At 48.5% G+C, this 18,685-nt stretch overlaps 1 protein-coding gene across 5 annotated transcripts in view; it reads right to left on the bottom strand.

The window, feature by feature from the left end:
• NFIA (nuclear factor I A) overlaps positions 1-18,685 on the bottom strand; it is a 438,948-nt gene that overhangs the window by 68,262 nt on the left and 352,001 nt on the right. For all 5 annotated transcript variants that reach the window (XM_038752096.1, XM_038752097.1, XM_038752098.1 and 2 more), the window contains exon 4: positions 5,445-5,519. In XM_038752096.1, the coding sequence (XP_038608024.1) occupies positions 5,445-5,519 (75 nt within the window). The remainder of the gene's footprint in view (positions 1-5,444; positions 5,520-18,685) is intronic.

The following is an 18,685-nucleotide window of genomic DNA, read 5'->3' as shown; positions in this document are numbered from 1 at the left end:
AGCTCACGGCCTAGAGGGGAAGACAGACATTAATCTAAATGTATAAATTACATATATGGAGATGAGTGCTGTGGGGTTGGGAGAGGAATGAAAAAAGGCAGCAAATCAGGGTGGCGCAGAAGGGAGTGGGACAAGAGGAAAGGAGGAGATGGGTCTGTCTTCGCTAGTCTCTGAGAAGCTATGAAAAGCAGCATAGCTCAGTGGAAAGAGCCCGGGCTTTGGAGTCAGAGGTCATGGGTTCAAATCCCGGCTCTGCCACTTGTCAGCTGTGTGACTTTGGGCAAGTCACTTCACTTCTCTGGGCCTCAGTTCCCTCATCTGGAAAATGGGGATTAAAACTGTGAGCCCCCCGTGGGACAACCTGATCACCTTGTAACCTCCCCAGAGCTTAGAACAGTGCTTTCATCATCATCATCATCATCATCAATCGTATTTACTGAGCGCTTACTGTGTGCAGGGCACTGTACTAAGCGCTTGGGAAGTACAAGTTGGCAACATATAGAGACAGTCCCTACCCAACAGTGGGCTCACAGTCTAAAAGACTATGTGCTTTGCACATAGTAAGCACTTAACAAATACCATCATTATTACTATAGTCTGCAGGCTCCTTGAGGCCAGGGACCATGGCTACTAATCTATTGTCCTCTCCCAAGCCTACTCAGCTCAGTGCTCTGCACACTAAATAAATGTTAAACGCTTACTATATGCCAAGTACTCTGGTAGAGACAAGATAATCGGGTCCCATGTGGGGCTCAGAGTCTAAATAGGAGGGAGATCAGATATTGAATCCCCATTTTTGCAGATGAAGGAACTGAGGCAGAGAGAAGTTGGCCCAAGGTCACCCAGCAGGTAGGTGGTGGAACCGGGATTAGAACCCAGTTCCTCCGACTCTTCGGAGCCCTGCTCTTTCCACTAGGCCATGTTGTTTCTCATGTCTACTAACTCCCTAGTATCCTACCAAGCGCTTCACACGGCATTCTGCATAAAGAGAAGAAGCACGGCCTAGTAATAATAATAATAATAATAATAATAATAATAATAATAATGGCATTTGTCAAGCACTTACTATGTATGAAGCACTGTTCTAAGCACTGGGTGGAAATACAAGGTGATCAGGTTGTCCCATGTGGGGCTCACAATCTTAATCCCCATTTTAGAGATGAGGGAACCGAGGCTCAGAGAAGTTAAGTGGCTTGCCCAAGGTCACACAGCAGACATCTTCTAATAATAATAATGATGATAATAATAATAATGGGATTTGTTAAGCGCTTACTCTGTGCAAAGCACTGTTCTAAGCGCTGGGGGGATGCAAGGCGATCAGGTTGTCCCGTGTGGGGCTCACAGTCATCATTCCCATTTTCCAGATCATCATCATCATCAATCGCATTTATTGAGCGCTTACTATGTGCAGAGCACTGTACTAAGCGCTTGGGAAGTACAAATTGGTAACATATAGAGACAGTCCCTACCCAACAGTGGGCTCACAGTCTAAAAGGTAACTGATGAGGTAACTGAGGCTCCGAGAAGTGAAGTGAGCTGCCCAAGGTCACAGAGCAGATAGATTCTGAACCCGGGAGCCGGAAGGACCTGGGTTCTAATCCCGGCTCCGCCACTTATCTGCCGTGTGAACTTGGGCAAGCTACGGAGCTTTTCTGTGGCTCAGTTAGACCGTTTGTAAAATGGGGATTAAGATGGTGGGCCCCATGTGGGACAGGGATCGTGTCCAACCTGATTAGCTCCTATCTACCTCAGCGGTCAGTACAGTGCCTGGCACACAATTAACCCGCTTCTCCTAAAGGAAGATAGTTCTGAAGAGCGGTCCTGTTCCAGAAGACCCCGATTTGTTTCGAGAGGGATCGGGGGGCTGGAAGGGGAGAGGCCGAGGTGCCGTGTGCGAGATTAGCATGGAGTTGGTCTTCAAACCCATGGAAGCCTGATTCTCCATGCCCTTATTAGCACAGTCACAGCAGAGCGCTGTACTGAGCGTCAACTGAGGACAGGGTGTGTGGTGCTAAGCCCTGGGGGACAGGCCAGAAGACAAAATGGGGAAGTCCCTGCCCTCTGGGAGCGGAAGGACAACTTGAAGTATTTCTGGCCGGCGTCTGAACTAACTTCTGCCAAGCTGACCAAAGCCACCCCGCTTGCAACACAACGTCTTGGATGCTGTATCGCATCGGGAATATTTGTCATTCCTGCGGACGGGACGGTCAACGACCTCGTGTTTAGGGAGAAGAAACGCCCCTCAGCCCAGCCGGGCACCGGCCTGAGAGTCACGGGACCTGAGTTCTAATCCCGGCTCCACCGCCTGCTGGGTGACCATGGAAGAGTTACTTAACTCCTCCGGGCCTCGGTTTCCTCATCTGACAAATGGGGATTCGATAGCTGTTCTCCTTCCCCCTTGCTCCCGGGTGGATGGCACATGGTAAACGTTTAACAAATACCCCGGTTATTATTATCAATCAATCAATCAATCAATCATATTTATTGAGCGCTTACTATGTGCAGAGCACCGTACTAAGCACTTGGGAAGTACAAATTGGCAACATATAGAGACAGTCCCTACCCAACATTGGGCTCACAGTCTAAAATCTTTTTCACAGTCTTATCATTATTATAAGCAGCGAGGCTCAGTGGAAAGAGCCCGGGCTTTGGAGTCGGAGGTCATGGGTTCAAATCCCGGCTCCGCCAATTGTCAGCTGTGTGACTCTGGGCAAGTCGCTTCACTTCTCTGTGCCTCAGTTCCCTCATCTGTAAAATGAGGATTGACTGTGAGCCCCCTGTGGGACAACCTGATCACCTTGTAACCTCCCCAGTGCCTAGAACAGTGCTTTGCACATAGTAAGCGCTTAATAAATGCCATTATTATTATTGTTATAAGCTCTCCCTGGTCAGTGGGGAAGGAGGAGATGGGGGTGTGGGGAGAGGGGTCAAGAGCAGCGTGGCTCAGTGGAAAGAGCACGGGCGTTGGAGTCAGAGGTCATGGGTTCAAATTCCAACTCCACCACATGTCTGCTGTGTGACCTTGGGCAAGTCACTTAACTTCTCTGGACCTCAGTGACCTCATCTGTAAAATGGGGATTAAGATTGTGAGCCCCATGTGGGACAACCTGATCAGCCTGTATCCTCCCCAGCGCTTAGAACAGTGCTTTGCACATAGTAAGCGCTTAACAAATGCCAATTATTTTTATTATTATAAGAGTTCCTGCATTGATCCTGCTGCTGACCGTCGGATTATGCTGAGTTCCCCCATCTGTGCCACAAGCTTGAATGCAGGATACTGGGAGGTTGATGAAAATTCCCTCTACTGCCAGGCCTTATCCACAAATGTCAAGACAAATAAGAGGAAAATGAACCGCTCCCCCCACCCCACCACAACTAATTTAATTTTAATATTTATTTTGGAAATGTATTGAATTAGAGTAGAGGAAGCCCACTAAATTAATCCTGCCAGAAGGCTATTTTTCTTCCCAGGAATAGGGTGCCATTTATTTATTATTTTATTCATCTTCTTGTTTTAAGGAACTGCTGGAGGAAACTAGAATGATCTTCGCCTTCCAGGTAAAATTCATACAGTCGCATTTATTGGGTACTTACTGTGTGCAGAGCGCTGTACTAAGCGCTTGGGAGAGTAGAATACAACAATAAAGACACATTCCCTGCCCACAAGGAGCTCACAGTCTAGAGATAATGATAATAACTGTGTGCCAGGCCCTGAACTAAGCAGCTGGGGTCAATAAGAGCAAATAAGGTTGGACACAGTCTCCATCCCACACGGGGCTCACAGTCTTAATCCCCATTTTACAGATGAGGGAACTGAGGCACAGAAGTGATTTCCTCACAGTCACACAGCAGACAAGCGGCAGAGGCAGGATTAGAACCCATGACCTTCTGACTCTCGGGCAGCTAAAATGGACTAGGGTGGGTCCCGGGGAGGGTTGTGCTGACAGAGTGGACTTTCTGGGGTTCAACCTGGGCACAGGTTAAGATTCCCGAGTGCAGAAGGCCAGTTTTAGAGAAGTTTAGAGAAGCAGCGTGGCTCAGTGGAAAGAGCCCGGGCTTGGGAGTCAGAGGTCATGGGTTCAAATCCCGGCTCCGCCGATTGTCAGCGGTGTGACTTTGGGCATGTCACTTCACTTCTCTGGGCCTCAGTTACCTCATCTGGAAAATGGGGATGAAGACTATGAGCCCCTCGTGGGACAACCTGATCACCTCCCCAGCGCTTAGAACAGTGCTTTGTACATAGTAGGTGCTTAATAATTGCTGCCATTGTTATTGTTTTGGGTGGTAAGGGGAAGGGTTCTTCACCCGGAGCCCAGGAGAGCCGTCACTGGCCGGAGCGGCGATGAGATGTGGGATGGCTGCGCTGAGCCTGCTGCTGACCGTCGGATTATGCCGAGTTCCACTTATAACCGGAACGACCCGCTCCGAATCTAGCACCTCTTAATAGGGCATTGATCGGGAGCGAGCGAGGCTCAAACGGAAGCTCGCCGGGCAGGGGAACAGCACTTGAGGGCAAGGCCAGAGCTGCCTGCCGTTCATCCCCCTCTTGCCGCCTCTGCTTGTTTCTTCCGGGAACGCCAGGGCCCGGGAAGTGCCTGTCTCCCCCTTCTAGACCATGAGCCCACTGTTGGGTAGGGACCGTCTCTATATGTTGCCAACTTGTAATAATAATAATAATAATTGGCATTTGTTAAGCGCTTACTATGTGCAAAGCACTGTTCTAAGCGCTGAGGGGGGGATACAGGGTGATCAGGTTGTCCCACGTGGGGCTCACAGTCTTGATCCCCATTTTACAGATGAGGTAACTGAGGCCCAGAGAAGTTAAGTGACTTGCCCAAGATCACACAGCAGGCATGTGGCAGAGTCGGGATTCGAACCCATGACCTCTGACTCCAAAGCCTGGCCTCTTTCCACTCAGCCACACGCTGCTTCTCTTGTACTTCCCAAGCGCTTAGTACAGTGCTCTGTGCACAGTAAGCGCTCAATAAATACGATTGAATGAATGAATGAATAATAACACCCTTCTGTCTCCTCCCATCGACCACCACCCAGAAAACACACATGCTCAGAAATCAATTCCCGCCAATCCCCTTGCCCCACCTAGACCTAGACTAGACCATAAGTTCCTTCAGGGCAGGGATCATGTCAATTGACTCTCCCAAGCGCTCAGTACAGAGCTAAGCACTCAATGAATACCACTGATGATGTGCAACCTTGGGCAAGACGCTTCACTTCTCCCGCCTCGGTTTCCTCATCCTTTTAATTTCCTTTTAATTTCTCGCATGTCAAATAAAACCCAGGGGCCCAACATTTCCAGAGGGAGTCAGAAACGTTGGACGTACCCTGGGGGGGAGGCTTAAGGTGGGGGGGTTTGGGGGGGAGAGGGTGGCACAGAAATTGGACTCACAGACGACCCGGATAGAGCCGAGGAAAAGGGTACTTACTCTGTGATACTCTGACTAATTCGGTCACGCTGAAAACACCTGATGTGACAAAACTGTCTTGGAATCCCAAGTGCCCTGGGGAGCAGAAAACAAAAGAGAACAGAAGAATTACAAATAGGGATCGGCTTCGGCGTTTTTAACAACAGTCTAGAATGGGGAGACAGAGAACAAAACAAAACATATTAGCAAAATAAAATAGAATAAATAAATAGAATAAATAGAATAAATAAATAAATAGACTGTGAGCCCACTGTTGGATAGGGACCGTCTCTATATGTTGCCAACTTGGACTTCCCAAGCGCTTAGTACAGTGCTCTGCACACAGTAAGCGCTCAATAAATACGATTGAATGAATGAACAACGCCACCCTCCAACCTGGTGGACTCGGTGTACTTAAAAAGAATCCCGACGATGGCATTTATTATGTGCGATGTGCCAGGCACTGTGCTGAGCGCTGGGTTCTACTCAAGTCAGTCAGATCAGATACGGTCCCTGGCCCTTACCGGGCTCTTGGTTTGAGAGAGAGAGACCGGGGGTTTGATTCCCATCTTGCAGATGAGGAAACTGAGGTCTTGAGAGGCGGAGTGGCTTGTCCGAGGTCACCCGGCGGACCCGGGCGGCACAGGGACGAGAATCCAGGTGTTCCGTCTCCCGGTTCTGCCCATTAGGCCGCCCCGCTTGACCAAACTGAAGCCCCCCTCTGCAGTCATCGTGCCGAGGAGGGGGCCTCGCTGCCCAGCCCGGGCACCTGTGGTCCCTGCCGGTTTCTTTTTTGGGGTGGGCAAATCAATCAATCAATCAATCAATCAATCACATTTATTGAGCACTTACTGTGTGCAGAGCACTGTACTAAGCGCTTGGGAAGTACAAGTCGGCAAATCTGCCCCGCGGAACCGGGGAGGGAAGGAAGGGTCCCAAAAAAGTAAAACGTCACGCGCGCGGAAACCTGAAACAAAAAAGCCGTTTTCACGTGCCGTTACCTTGGGTGACCTCTGACGATGAAACAGCTGAAAGGAAACAGTAGGTCAGGTAGAAATCAGGCAGGGAATTCAGGTGCCTGATGTCCTTTCTACATCATTCATTCATTCAATCGTATTTATTGAGCGCTTACTGTGTGCAGAGCACTGTACTAAGCGCATGGGAAGTACAAGTTGGCAACATACAGAGACGGTCCCTACCCAACAGCGGGCTCACAGTCTAGAAGGGGGAGACAGAGAACCAAACAAAACATATTAACAAAATAAAATAAATAGAATAGATATGTACAAGTAAAATAAATAAATAGAGTAATAAATACGTACAAATATATATACATATATACAGGTGCTGTGGGGAAGGGAAGGAGGTAAGGCGGGGGGGGATTCAGTTGTATTTACTCAGTTGTTACTGTGGGCAGAGCACTGTACTAAGCGCTTGGGAGAGTAAACAATCCAGAAGCACCTAAGCAGGAGTCACGTACTCCATAACTCTTTCGAGCACAACAAGGCTTCACGATTCCCCGGCCCCTTCCAGAGGCTCCCCTTCTCTCCGAGGTTTCCGAACCCCGGAAGTTTTCCGGACGGACTGATATCTTCGTATTTGGACACGATCGTTGGGTCGTCGAATGAGCTTCCGACAGGGGAAGGTGATTTCTGGCCCACACTTGGGCTCGAGCGTTAAATTGAGATCACCTTTTAGTGTGCTGCTGGCGGCCGAGCACGGGGTTTTTAGTTTTCGCTGGGCGACGGCAATATGGAGTGAGGCTGGGTACTTCTCGCTCACCATTAATAATAATAATAATAATGATGGCATTTGTTAAGCGCTTACTATGTGCAGAGCACTGTTCTAAGCGCTGGGGGGGATACAAGGTGATCAAGTTGTCCCACGTGGGGCTCACAGTCTTAATTCCCAATTTACAGATGAGGGAACTGAGGCTCAGAGAAGTTAGGTGACTTGCCCAAGGTCACACAGCAGACATGTGGTGGAGCCAGGATTCGAACCCATGACCTCTGACTCCAAAGCCCGTGCTCTTTCCAATGAGCCACGCTGCTTCTCTTACCATTCTGCCGGTCGGGGAAATTGGCCCCCAAGGGTAAGATCAATCAATCAATCGTATTTATTGAGCGCTTACTGTGTGCAGAGCACTGTACTAAGCGCTTGGGGAGTACAAGATGGCAACATATAGAGATGGTCCCTACCCAACAGTGGGCTCATGGGGTGTGTATGGTCATCGGCAGTGGGGAGGGCGATCTGCAGGGCAGCCTGACCTACAGCTTTGCAAATCAGGGTCAGGGAAAAAGCTGAGGATCAGGGGATTATTCCAAGACCTGGAAAATCGCGCTGTGGCGAAGGGTCAGTGACGCATGTCTTCTCGGGGTGATTTATTAGCAGGCTTCGGACCCCACGCCGGGCCTCAGACTCAGACAGAACCAATGGATATTCCCAGGAAGCCTGCCCGGGGAAGCAGCGTGCCTCAGTGGAAAGATCACGGGCTTGGGAGTCAGAGGTCGTGGGTTCTAATCCCAGCTCCGCCACTTCTCAGCTGTGTGACTTTGGGCAAGCCACTTCACTTCTCTGGGCCTCAGTTCCCTCATCTGTAAAATGGGGTTTAAGATTGTGAGCCCCATGTGGGACAACCTTGATTACCTTGTAACCCCCCAGTGCTTAGAAGAGTGCTTGGCACATAGTAAGCGCTTAACAAATACAAACATTATTATTATTAATAATGATAATAATAACAATAATATGCCAGGCAGGTAGAGAGACAAGACAATCAGTCCGACACAGTCCCTGTCCCACCCAGAGCTCACAGTCTAAGTAGGAGGGGGCGTTTCATCCCCATTTTACACAGGAGGAAACTGAGGCCCAGAGAAGTTTAGGGACCGCCCCAAGGTCACGCTGCAAGAGGTGAAATCGGAACCCAGGTCCCCCGACTGCAAGGTCTGTGCTCTTTCTGGTAGGCCGGGCATCCATTCTCTGTCTTTATTGCTGCATTGTGCTTTCCAAGCGTTTAGTACAGTGCTCTGCACGCATTAAGCACTCAATAAATTCAACTGAACGAATGAATCTGCAGCCCGGAGGACACTGGGAAAACTCCGGGCTCCAAACGTGGCGCTTCTCAGGTCCGTTCCTATTTCGAAGGAAGCTCTTCCTTGGACTTAAGATGGTAGTGATTAAATGCTTACTTTGTGCCAAGCCCTGTGATCAGGTCTGGCACCATCCCTGTCCCACACAAGGCTCAGCGGAGAGAAGAGTCATTCCCATTTTAGAGAGAAGAAACTGAGGCCCAGAGGGAGTAAGCGACAGCGGTTCGGGGAGAGAAGTGGGATTATTGGCTGTCAGCTGTGTGACTTTGGGCAAGTCACTTAACTTCTCTGGGCCTCAGTTACCTCATCTGGAAAATGGGGATTAAGACTGTGAGCCCCACGTGGGACAACCTGATCACCTTGTATCCTCCCCAGTGCTTAGAACAGTGCTTTGCACATAGTAAGTGCTTAACAAATGCCATTATTATTATTATTCTATTATTAGAATCCAGCTCTCTCAACTCCCAGGTGTGTGCTTTTCCCATTAGGCCGCACTGGTTCCTGAGAAAATGAAATCGATTGGATTTCCTCACAGCTAAAAGTACCGCCCATGAACCCAAAATTCATTCATTCATTCATTTAATCATACTTATTGAACGTTTACTGTGTGCAGAGCACTGTACTAAGCACTTTTGGGCCACTCCAGGGGCTTGTCGGTGGAAACCACAGTGTGCTACAGGTTCCGCTGACCAATCTTCACCTCCGTAAAGGGGAAGGAAAGCAGCATGGCCTCAAGGATAGAGCCCAGCCCGGGAGTCAGAAGGATCTGGGTTCTAATCCCGGCACTGTGTGACCTTGGGCAAGTCAGTTCATTTCTCTGGGCCTCCATTCCCTCATCTGTAAAATGAGGATGAAGACTGTGAGCACCATGTGGAAAAGGAACTATGCCAGACTTATTTAAGTAATTAATTAATTAATTATGGAATTTGTTAGGTGCTTACTATGTGCCAGGCACCATACTAAACACTGGGGTGGACAGAAGCAAATAGGATTAGACGCAGTCCCTGTACCACGTGGGGCTGGCAGTCTCAATCCCCACTTCACAGGGCACAGACAATAATTCATTCATTCAATCGTATTTATTGAGCGCTTACTGTGTGCAGAGCACTGTACTAAGCACTTGGGAAGTACAAGTTGGCAACGTATAGAGGCGGTCCCTACCCAACAATGGGCTCACAGTCTAGAAGGGGGAGACAGACAACAAAACAAAACATATTAACCAAATAAAATAAAATAATAATAATAATAATAATGATGGCATTTGTTAAGCGCTTAGTATGTGCCAAGCATTCATTCATTCATTCAATCGTATTTATTGAGCGCTTACTGTGTGCAGAGCACTGTACTAAGCACTTTGGAAGTACAAGTTGGCAACGTATAGAGAAGGTCCCTACCCAACAATGGGCTCACAGTCTAGAAGGGGGAGACAGACAACAAAACAAAACATACTAACCAAATAAAATAAAATAAAATAATAATAATAATAATAATGACGGCATTTGCTAAGTGCTTAGTATGTGCCAAGCATTCATTCATTCATTCAATCATTTATTGAGCGCTTACTGTGTGCAGAGCACTGTACTAAGCACTTGGGAAGTACAAGTTGGCAACATATAGAGATGGTCCCTACCCAACAGTGGGCAAGCACTGTTGTAAGCCTTGGAATAGATACAAGCTAATCAGGTTGTCCCACGTGGGGCTCACAGTCTTCATCCCCATTGTACAGATGAGGGAACTGAGACACAGAGAAGTGATGTGACTTGCCCAAAGTCACACAGCTGACAATAGAGACGGGATTAGAACTCACAACCTCTGGCTCCCAAGCTCTTTCCACTAGGCCATGCTGCTTCTCTAGTGAAGTGAGTGGCCCAAGGTCACACAGCAGACAAGCGGCAGAGGCAGGATCAGAACCCATGACCTTTTGACTCCCAAGCCTGTGCTCTAGCCACTATGCCACGCTGCTTCTCCGACTTCGTCCCCCTCTCCATCCCCCCATCTTACCTCCTTCCCTTCCCCACAGCACCTGTATATATGTATATATGTTTGTACATATTTATTACTCTATTTATTTATTTATTTTACTTGTACATATCTATTCTATTTATATTATTTTGTTAGTATGTTTGGTTTTGTTCTGTCTCCCCCTTTTAGACTGTGAGCCCACTTTTGGGTAGGGACTGTCTCTATATGTTGCCAACTTGTACTTCCTAAGCGCTTAGTACAGTGCTCTGCACACAGTAAGCACTCAATAAATACAATTGATGATGATGATGACTTGATTAGCTTGTATCTACCCCAGTGTTTAGAACAGTGTGTGACACATAGTAAGCACTCCTCCTCCCCATCTCCCCCAGCCTACCTCCTTCCCCTCTCCAAAGCACCTGTATATATATTTGTACTGATTTATCACTCTATTTATTACTTGTACATATTTACTATTTATTTTATGATGTGCATATAGCTTTAATTCTATTTACTTGTACATATCTATTCTATTTATTTTATTTTGTTAATATGCTTTGTTTTGTTCTCTGTCTCCCCCTTCTAGACTGTGAGCCCACTGTTGGGTAGGGACAGTCTCTATATGTTGACAACTTGGACTTCCCAAGCGCTTAGTACAGTGCTCTGCACACAGTAAATGCTCAATAAATACGATTGCTTGATTGATTGATTGTTCTGACGATTTTGACACCTGTCTACATGTTTTGTTTCGTTGTCTGTCTCCCCCTTCTATCATCGTCATCAATCGTATTTATTGAGCGCTTACTGTGTGCAGAGCACTGTACTAAGTGCTTGGGAAGTACAAGTTGGCAACATGTAGAGACAGTCCCTACCCAACAGTGGGCTCACAGTCTAAAAGGGGGAGACAGAGAATAAAACCGAAAACACTAACAAAATAAAATAAATAGAATAGATATGTACAGGTAAAATAAATAGAGTAATAAATATGTACAAACATATATACATATATACAGGAGCTGTGGGCTCACAGTCTAAAAGGGTCACAGTCTAAAAGGGGATTCTAGACCGCGAGCCCGTTGTTGGGTAGGGACCGTCTCTAGATGTTACCGACTTGGACTTCCCAAGTGCTCTGCACACAGTAAGCGCTCAATAAATATGACCGATTGAATGAATGAATGAACAAATACCATCATCATTGTTATTATTATTTTAAGGACCATCTGAGATGCAGGCTGTCCCCGCTGGGGCCGTGGGTTCTCCCAATCGATGCCCCCTTGCCAGCAACTTGGCCCCCCATTCTCCCAAGCCCGAGGGGGCCGTGCCCGCAGCTGGCCCCGGCCCCCGCCAGCGGAGTCCAAATAACTGCCCTCCCTTGGGGCCTCAAGCCTATTAGAGGGACCAAATGCCGGATTAGGAAGCAAAGCCGATCAGGGCTTTACAGCGCAACTTGGATTTCCCGGGTCCGATCGGCCACCCCGGGAAATTGACTACGGCTCGGACCGTGGGCAGCCTGCCGATGGCTAAGGGAGGTGCCCAGGTGGCGGGTGGTGATGGCGTGGCCTTGAGTGCTTACTGTATGCAGAGCACTGTAATAATAATAATAATAATAATAATAATAATAATAAATAATGGCATTTATTAAACGCTTACTACGTGCAAAGCACTGTTCTAAGCGCTGGGGAGGTTACAAGGTGATCAGGTTGTCCCTCGGGGGGCTCGCAGTCTTAATCCCCACTTTCCAGATGAGGGAACTGAGGCCCAGAGAAGTGAAGTGACTTGCCCAAAGTCACCCAGCTGACAATTGGCGGAGCTGGGTTTTGAACCCATGACCTCTGACCCCAAAGCCCGGGCTCTTTCCACGGAGCCACGCTGCTTCTCTAAGTGCTAACTGTACTAAGCGCTTGGGAGACTATGATATAACAATGAGCAGACACCTTCTCTGCCCACAACACGCTTACAGTCTAGAGGATTGAAAGAGCACGTGTCTGGGTGTCAGGAGTCCCGGGTTCATTCAGTCGTATTTATTGAATGATTACTGTGTGCAGAGCACTGTACTAAGTGCTTGGGAAGTACAAATCGGCAACATATAGAGACGGTCCCTACCCAACAACAGGCTCACAGTCTAGAAGGGGGCTCACAGTCTAGTTCTGACCCCAACTCTGCTGCCAGCCTGCTGGGCCACCTAGACCCAGTCACAGAACCTCTCTGGGCCTCGGTTTCTTGGTCAGTATAATAGGAAGGAGACCCCTGCTTTCTTTTCTTCTTTGCAATCCCCAAAGTGGGATTGAGCCCAATGCTGATAATCTTGTCATGGCCCCAAGGCTTACCATTGTACTTGGCATTTAAGAAGGAAGCACTTGATAAACGCCCAAATTCATTCATTCATTCAATCGTATTTATTAAGCACTTACTGTGTGCTGAGCACCGTACTAATCAATCAACCAATCAATCAATCGTATTTAATGAGCACTTACTGTGTGCAGAGCACTGTACTGAGCGCTTGGTAAGTACAAGTTGGCAACATATAGAGACAGTCCCTACCCAACAGTGGGCTCACAGTCTAAAAGGGGTAGACAGAGAACAAAACCGAACATAGTAACAAAATAAAATAAACAGAATAGATATGTACAAGTAAAATAAATAAATAAATAGAGTAATAAATATGTACAAACATATATACATATATACAGGTGCTGTGGGGAAGGGAAGGAGGTAAGATGGGGGGGATGGAAAATGGAGATGGGGGATGGAGTACTAAGCGCTTACGAGAGTACAATATAACAATAAACAGACACATTCCCTGCCCACAGTGAGCTCAAATGATTCCTCTTGTCACTCGACTAGGAGTCTGGCTTCTCTAAGGGTGAAAAATCTATTCTGATGACTCAAACTGCAAATGTTATCATAACTGCCTCCCTACAGTTAAGAGTGGGAGCTTCCTCAGGGCGCGGAATGTGTCATTTCTTCGCGCTTGTATTTTCCCAAGTGCTCAGCACAGTGCACTGGCACCAGTGGGCATGCAAAAATGCCACGATGACTCCTACCACTGACCCTTTTTGAGAACCTGGCTGGGCGTGGCAGAGGCTCACTGGACCGGGGATTTGGCTCCTATCCTGAAAGATGAATTCCTGCCACAGAAACTTCCCGGGTCTCAGAGCCCCAGAAGACCCGGGCTAAATGTTCATCCATCAAGCAGCCTCGCCTGAGCGTGCAGAAGGCCGATACAATCTTCTCCCTGTTGGGTCTTCCCGCAAACCACCAGAGGGAATAAAGGGAGAGGGGAATTTGATCAGATCTGGGCGATCGCTCAATCACTTTGCGGAGAGGAGGTTTTACCTGCTGAGTCGTAAGGACTCCGGGATTGAGTCACAGGGAGTCACAAAAGGAGCGATTTCCCCGACCTGAATCTGTTGGAAATGATTCCGTGGGATGGCCAGAGCCGGGCGGGGAGGGGCTGTGGACAAACCAGTGAGCCTCTTTACTACCGTGCTCAGCACAAAGTGAGACTTCTAGAGCAGCAGGGCCTAGAGAAAAGAGCACAAGACTGGGAGTCAGAGCACCTGGGTTCTCATTCCAGCTCTGCCACTTGCCCGCTGGGTGACTTTGGGCAAGTCGCTTCACTTCTCCGGGTTTCAGTTTCCTCATCTATAACATGGGGATTCAATACCTGTCCTCTCTCTCAGACCTTGAGCCCCAAGTGGGACCGGAACTGTGTCCGATCTGATCATCTTGTACCTACTCCAGCACTCAGCACAGGGTTTGCATCTAGCAAGTGCTTAACAAATGCCCCAATTTTGCTGTTATCATTATTAATAATGATTGCTATTATTGCCACCATTACTACTGCCATTCCTCAAATGCCACATGGCCGGAAGGAGGGGACCCTCCTGGAGTTGGGATTGTGCATATTCAAAACCAACCCACCGGCTCGCCAGGTTCTGTCCAGATCGGCACGTGTTGTAGGCAAAACACTTCCCAGTTCCCTAACTGCGCGCCGGCTAAACGCGCTGTGGAAACCCATGCTGAGACAGGATGGAAGGGATAGACGGATCCAGAGACAAAGCAGTGCGTGAGTTTCTTTGGGGAAAACTAGGGATGGAGAGGGGAGTCGGGGGTGTTGGATGGTCTGTGCTGGGTCACTCGGGGAGAGTAAGGGATGATCATCATCAGTGGCATTTATTGAGCACTTACTATATTGAGAGCTTGGGAGAGCACAGAGTATCCAGGAGGGCAACCAGCCTCCAGTTCCTCGGGCTGGGTGGGTTCTGAGTTTGACCCCAAAATGGCTTGGTTTATTAATTTATTCTCACCCTTCCCAGGTTCCTAGGTAATCGGGTTTACGTTCTCCAAGAATTACGACACTGAGAAACCCCAGATGTCCATTGGTTAGCAGCGTGGCCTAGTGGCAAGAGAGCCCAGGCCTGGGAGACTGAAGGACCTGGGTTCTAATCCCGGCTCCGCCACCAGCCTGCTTTATGACATTGAACAAGTCAGTTGATTCTCTGTGCCTCAGTTTCCTCAATTGTAAATTGGGGATTCCTGTTCTCCCTCAACTGAGACTGTGAGTCCCACGTGAGACAGGGGCTGTGTCTACCCTAATAAGCCTGTACCTACCACAGGGCATAAAACAGTGTTTAACACATAGTAAGTGCGTAACAAAACACATTTTTTTAAAAAAATGCCCTCTGCCAATGGGGAAATGATGGAAAAAGCCCCACACCTCTGAACATGTTTTTACTCTTACAAAACACTAAGAGAACTAGAGAAGAAGAAAATAATCATGTATCTCTACTACCCTCCACTTTAAGTTCAGGGATCCCTTGTTTGAGGTGGGGTTTACCGAGTTTCACGTCTCACAGATACTGTTTTTCACCACGCACTTAGTACAGTGTTCTGAGCACAATAAGCACTCAATAAATGCCCTTGATTGATTTGCAGAAACGGATTCTGCCCTGAATTTCAAGGCCCACAGAGCACATTCCCTCCGCCCTCTGGCCGGCCCCCACCTTTGAAGGAAGCCCCAGGAAAATCTGCTCTACACATTAGCCACCCTAGCCACGGTGTGTCAGCTCGGCGGGGGTGGTGGATGGGGAGATACTTTAAGACTTTAATGTCTTGTAATACGATTCAAGCGTGACTCCCCCCCTCGGTCTGTTTTTTTGTTATTATTTTTTTAATTTCCTTGAGCCGAACGGGAGTGTCTGGAGGAGAAAAGGGCCAATATCTGACCACGGGAATCAGCATAACCTTTTAACGGGGGCAGCGGTCACGGGCGGCTGACCTCTGACCTGGAGAGATTATGTGGGATTTCAATGACAACAGCTGGCAGGGAGCGCGGCTGAATGAGAAGCCCAGATTTGAGTCCTGGCAACTAACGGCGGCCCAGCCCCTGCTCAGACCAGAGTTTGATTAGAAAAACTTTCCTGCTCTGCGCTTAATGGAGTATGAGGATGAAATGGTCTTTTTCTTCACTCTCCCCACAGGGAACAGCTTCCCTCACAGGCTAGGGGGGTCTCCATCACCTCGCCCACAGAGCCCCGGCATCCTAATGCCAACCGGACAGCCCGGGCCCCTCCTGTCCTGTTAGTGGACTGGGGGAGAGCTTAACAAATACCATCATTATTATTGTTATTACAGTGTCCAGACCAACCTGCCTTGTATCTCATTCATTCACTCATTCAATCGCATTTACTGAGCGCTTACTGTGTGAAGAGCACTGGACTAAGCATTTGGGAGAGCACAATACAACAGTAAACTTACATATTCCCTGCCGACAACGAGCTTCCAGTCTTGACGGGGCCGGGGGGAGACGCATACCTGTCTGCCGTGAGGAATTCTGTGTGGGAGTCCCTATAAACTGCCCGACAAGTAATAAAAAATAGGCCCCAAGTCACCTTTTTCAGGACTGGCAGACAGGATAAGGAACAAATCAGCTTGTTTGAAATCAGCGGGGAGGAAACCATTCTAAAGTGAAGAGTTGACGATGACAGCCAAGGAAGGAAGAAGGGAGGGGGCACGTGTTTTAATAAAGTATGAAGGGGTGAGGTTAGAAGCACAAGTGGAGGGGATAGATTTCGAGAGGAGGCGAGAGATCTCTTTTCAAAATACTGCTGGGCATATTGGGAGAGTCAAAGGGAGTGGGAAGGGGACTGGCGCAGAGCAGGGGAGATCTTAGGGAGCTCACACCTTGTCTCCCCCTTCTAGACTGTGAGCCCGTTGTTGGGTAGGGACCGTCTCTATCTGTTGCCAACTTGTACTTCCCAAGCGCTTAGTACTGTTCTCTGCACACAGTAAGCGCTCAATAAATACGAATGAATGAATGAATGACGCATGCTTCCTCATCTCTCTCCAATAAATGCTTAAATCAACTGAGTGCGATAACCTAGGCGGTGTGCCCTAGTGGAAAGAGCATAAGCCTGGGAATCAGAGGACCTGTTTCCTAATCCAGGCTCCATCCCCAATCCGCTGGGTCTCTCTGGCCGATTCTGTTCCTTTCTCTGGGCCTCAGTTTCCCCACCCACACAACAGGTTTGAGCTCCCCGCTCTCGTGTCTGTTCTGTTCTGACCCTCTAGTTTTTATCCCAGCAGTCGGCACAGGGTAGGCGTGGAAGAGGTCCGACCTACCAACAAGACGGAGCCAGCTCCTCGGCGGCCCCGAGGACGTTCTCCGTCCAGAAATCAGGAGGCCGCAGTCTGGGCCACCCCCGGCCGTGGGCTCTCAGCCCCCTCCCAGGCCTCCCCGCAGAAAAACGGAGATGTGGGGAAGGGGAAAAGTTCGGTCAGACCCCGGCGGCCCGTGTGAATGCCACATCCAGCCAGAGGCCCCCAGAATGGGAGGCTGTGGGAGAAAGTGGCCTCAGTCTTTGAGGAGCTGTTTCGCGGTTAACCTCCGCCCGGCTGGCCTGAGTCCAAGAATTCATGGGTTCTTTCTCCTCGGCCGTCCCTCGGCCCGACTTGTCCTCATGTTTATTTCTCGTAGGGTAACTGCTCTCTTCCTCGCCTTTTTCCCTTGACACCGAACTCTCCTCCTCCCAGTCCTGACATTTTGGCTCCTGCCTCCCTGGGGCCTGAGACTCAAAGTTATTACTATCATCATTAGTAATAATAATAATAATGATTGCATTTGTTAAGTGCTTACTATGTGCAAAGATGTGTTCTAAGCGCTGGGGAGGATACAAGGTAATCAGATTGTCTCACATGGGGCTCACAGTCCTAATCCCCATTTTCCAGATGAGGTAACCGAGGCACAGAGAAGTTAAGTGACTTGCCCAAAGTCACACAGCTGACAAGTGGCAGAGGTGGGATTAGAACCCATGACCTCTGACTCCGAAGCCTGGGCTCTTTCCACAGAGCCACACTGTAATTCATTCATTCATTCAATCATATGTATTAAGCACTTACTGTGTGCAAAACACTGTACTAAGCACTTGGGAAGTACAAGCTGGCAACATATAGAGACGGTCCCTATCCAACAGTGGGCTCACAGTCTAGAAGTGGCAGTAATAATAATAATAATAATGGTATTTATTATTATAATAATAATTGTGGTATCTGTTAGCCAATTGTATTTATTGAGAGCTTACTGTGTGCAGAGCTGAAGTTCACTGTGAGCAGGGAATGTGTCTATTGTTGAATTGTACTCTCCCAAGCGCTTAGTACAGTGCTCTGCACACAGTAAGTGCTCAATAAATATGACTGCGAATGAATAACAATAATAGCAATAATTGTGGTATTTGTTCAGTGCATACTGTGTGCACTGTACTAAGCGCTAGGGGTAGACACAAGATCATCAGGTCCCACATCAGATTCACAGCCCTAAGTGGGAATGGGAAGGATCTGAACGAGGGGGCTGCCAGGTCACTATCCAAGTCCCCCCTAAAATGGGAATCACGAGAGAGGAGTGAGGAGGACCGGTGGGGAGGAAGGGTAAACTCAAGTTCACGCTTGGGTTTTGCCAAAATGAAAAGCTCCAAGGCCTCGGAGAAAAAGGGGGGCCTTCCCTAGTCACCCCCATCTCCGCCTCGGGCCCCGCGGGTTACCACGGATCAAGCCGAAACACAAAAGCACCACATCCCGTTGAGGAAGGGTTCTCCCCAAAGCGCCGCATGTTTTGTCTTCTATCGGGGCTCGGCGGGGAATTTCCGGAGGGAAAATCTGGCTTCCTTCTCTCTGAACTTTCTCTCCTCCAGCCTGAGCCTTCCACTGAGTCAGTCT

This window comes from Tachyglossus aculeatus, chromosome 10 (genome assembly GCF_015852505.1).
Source record: "Tachyglossus aculeatus isolate mTacAcu1 chromosome 10, mTacAcu1.pri, whole genome shotgun sequence".
Classification (NCBI taxonomy): domain Eukaryota; kingdom Metazoa; phylum Chordata; class Mammalia; order Monotremata; family Tachyglossidae; genus Tachyglossus; species Tachyglossus aculeatus.
The sequence above is the reverse complement of the archived record's forward strand: the minus strand, read 5'-3'. Positions and strand labels throughout refer to the sequence as shown.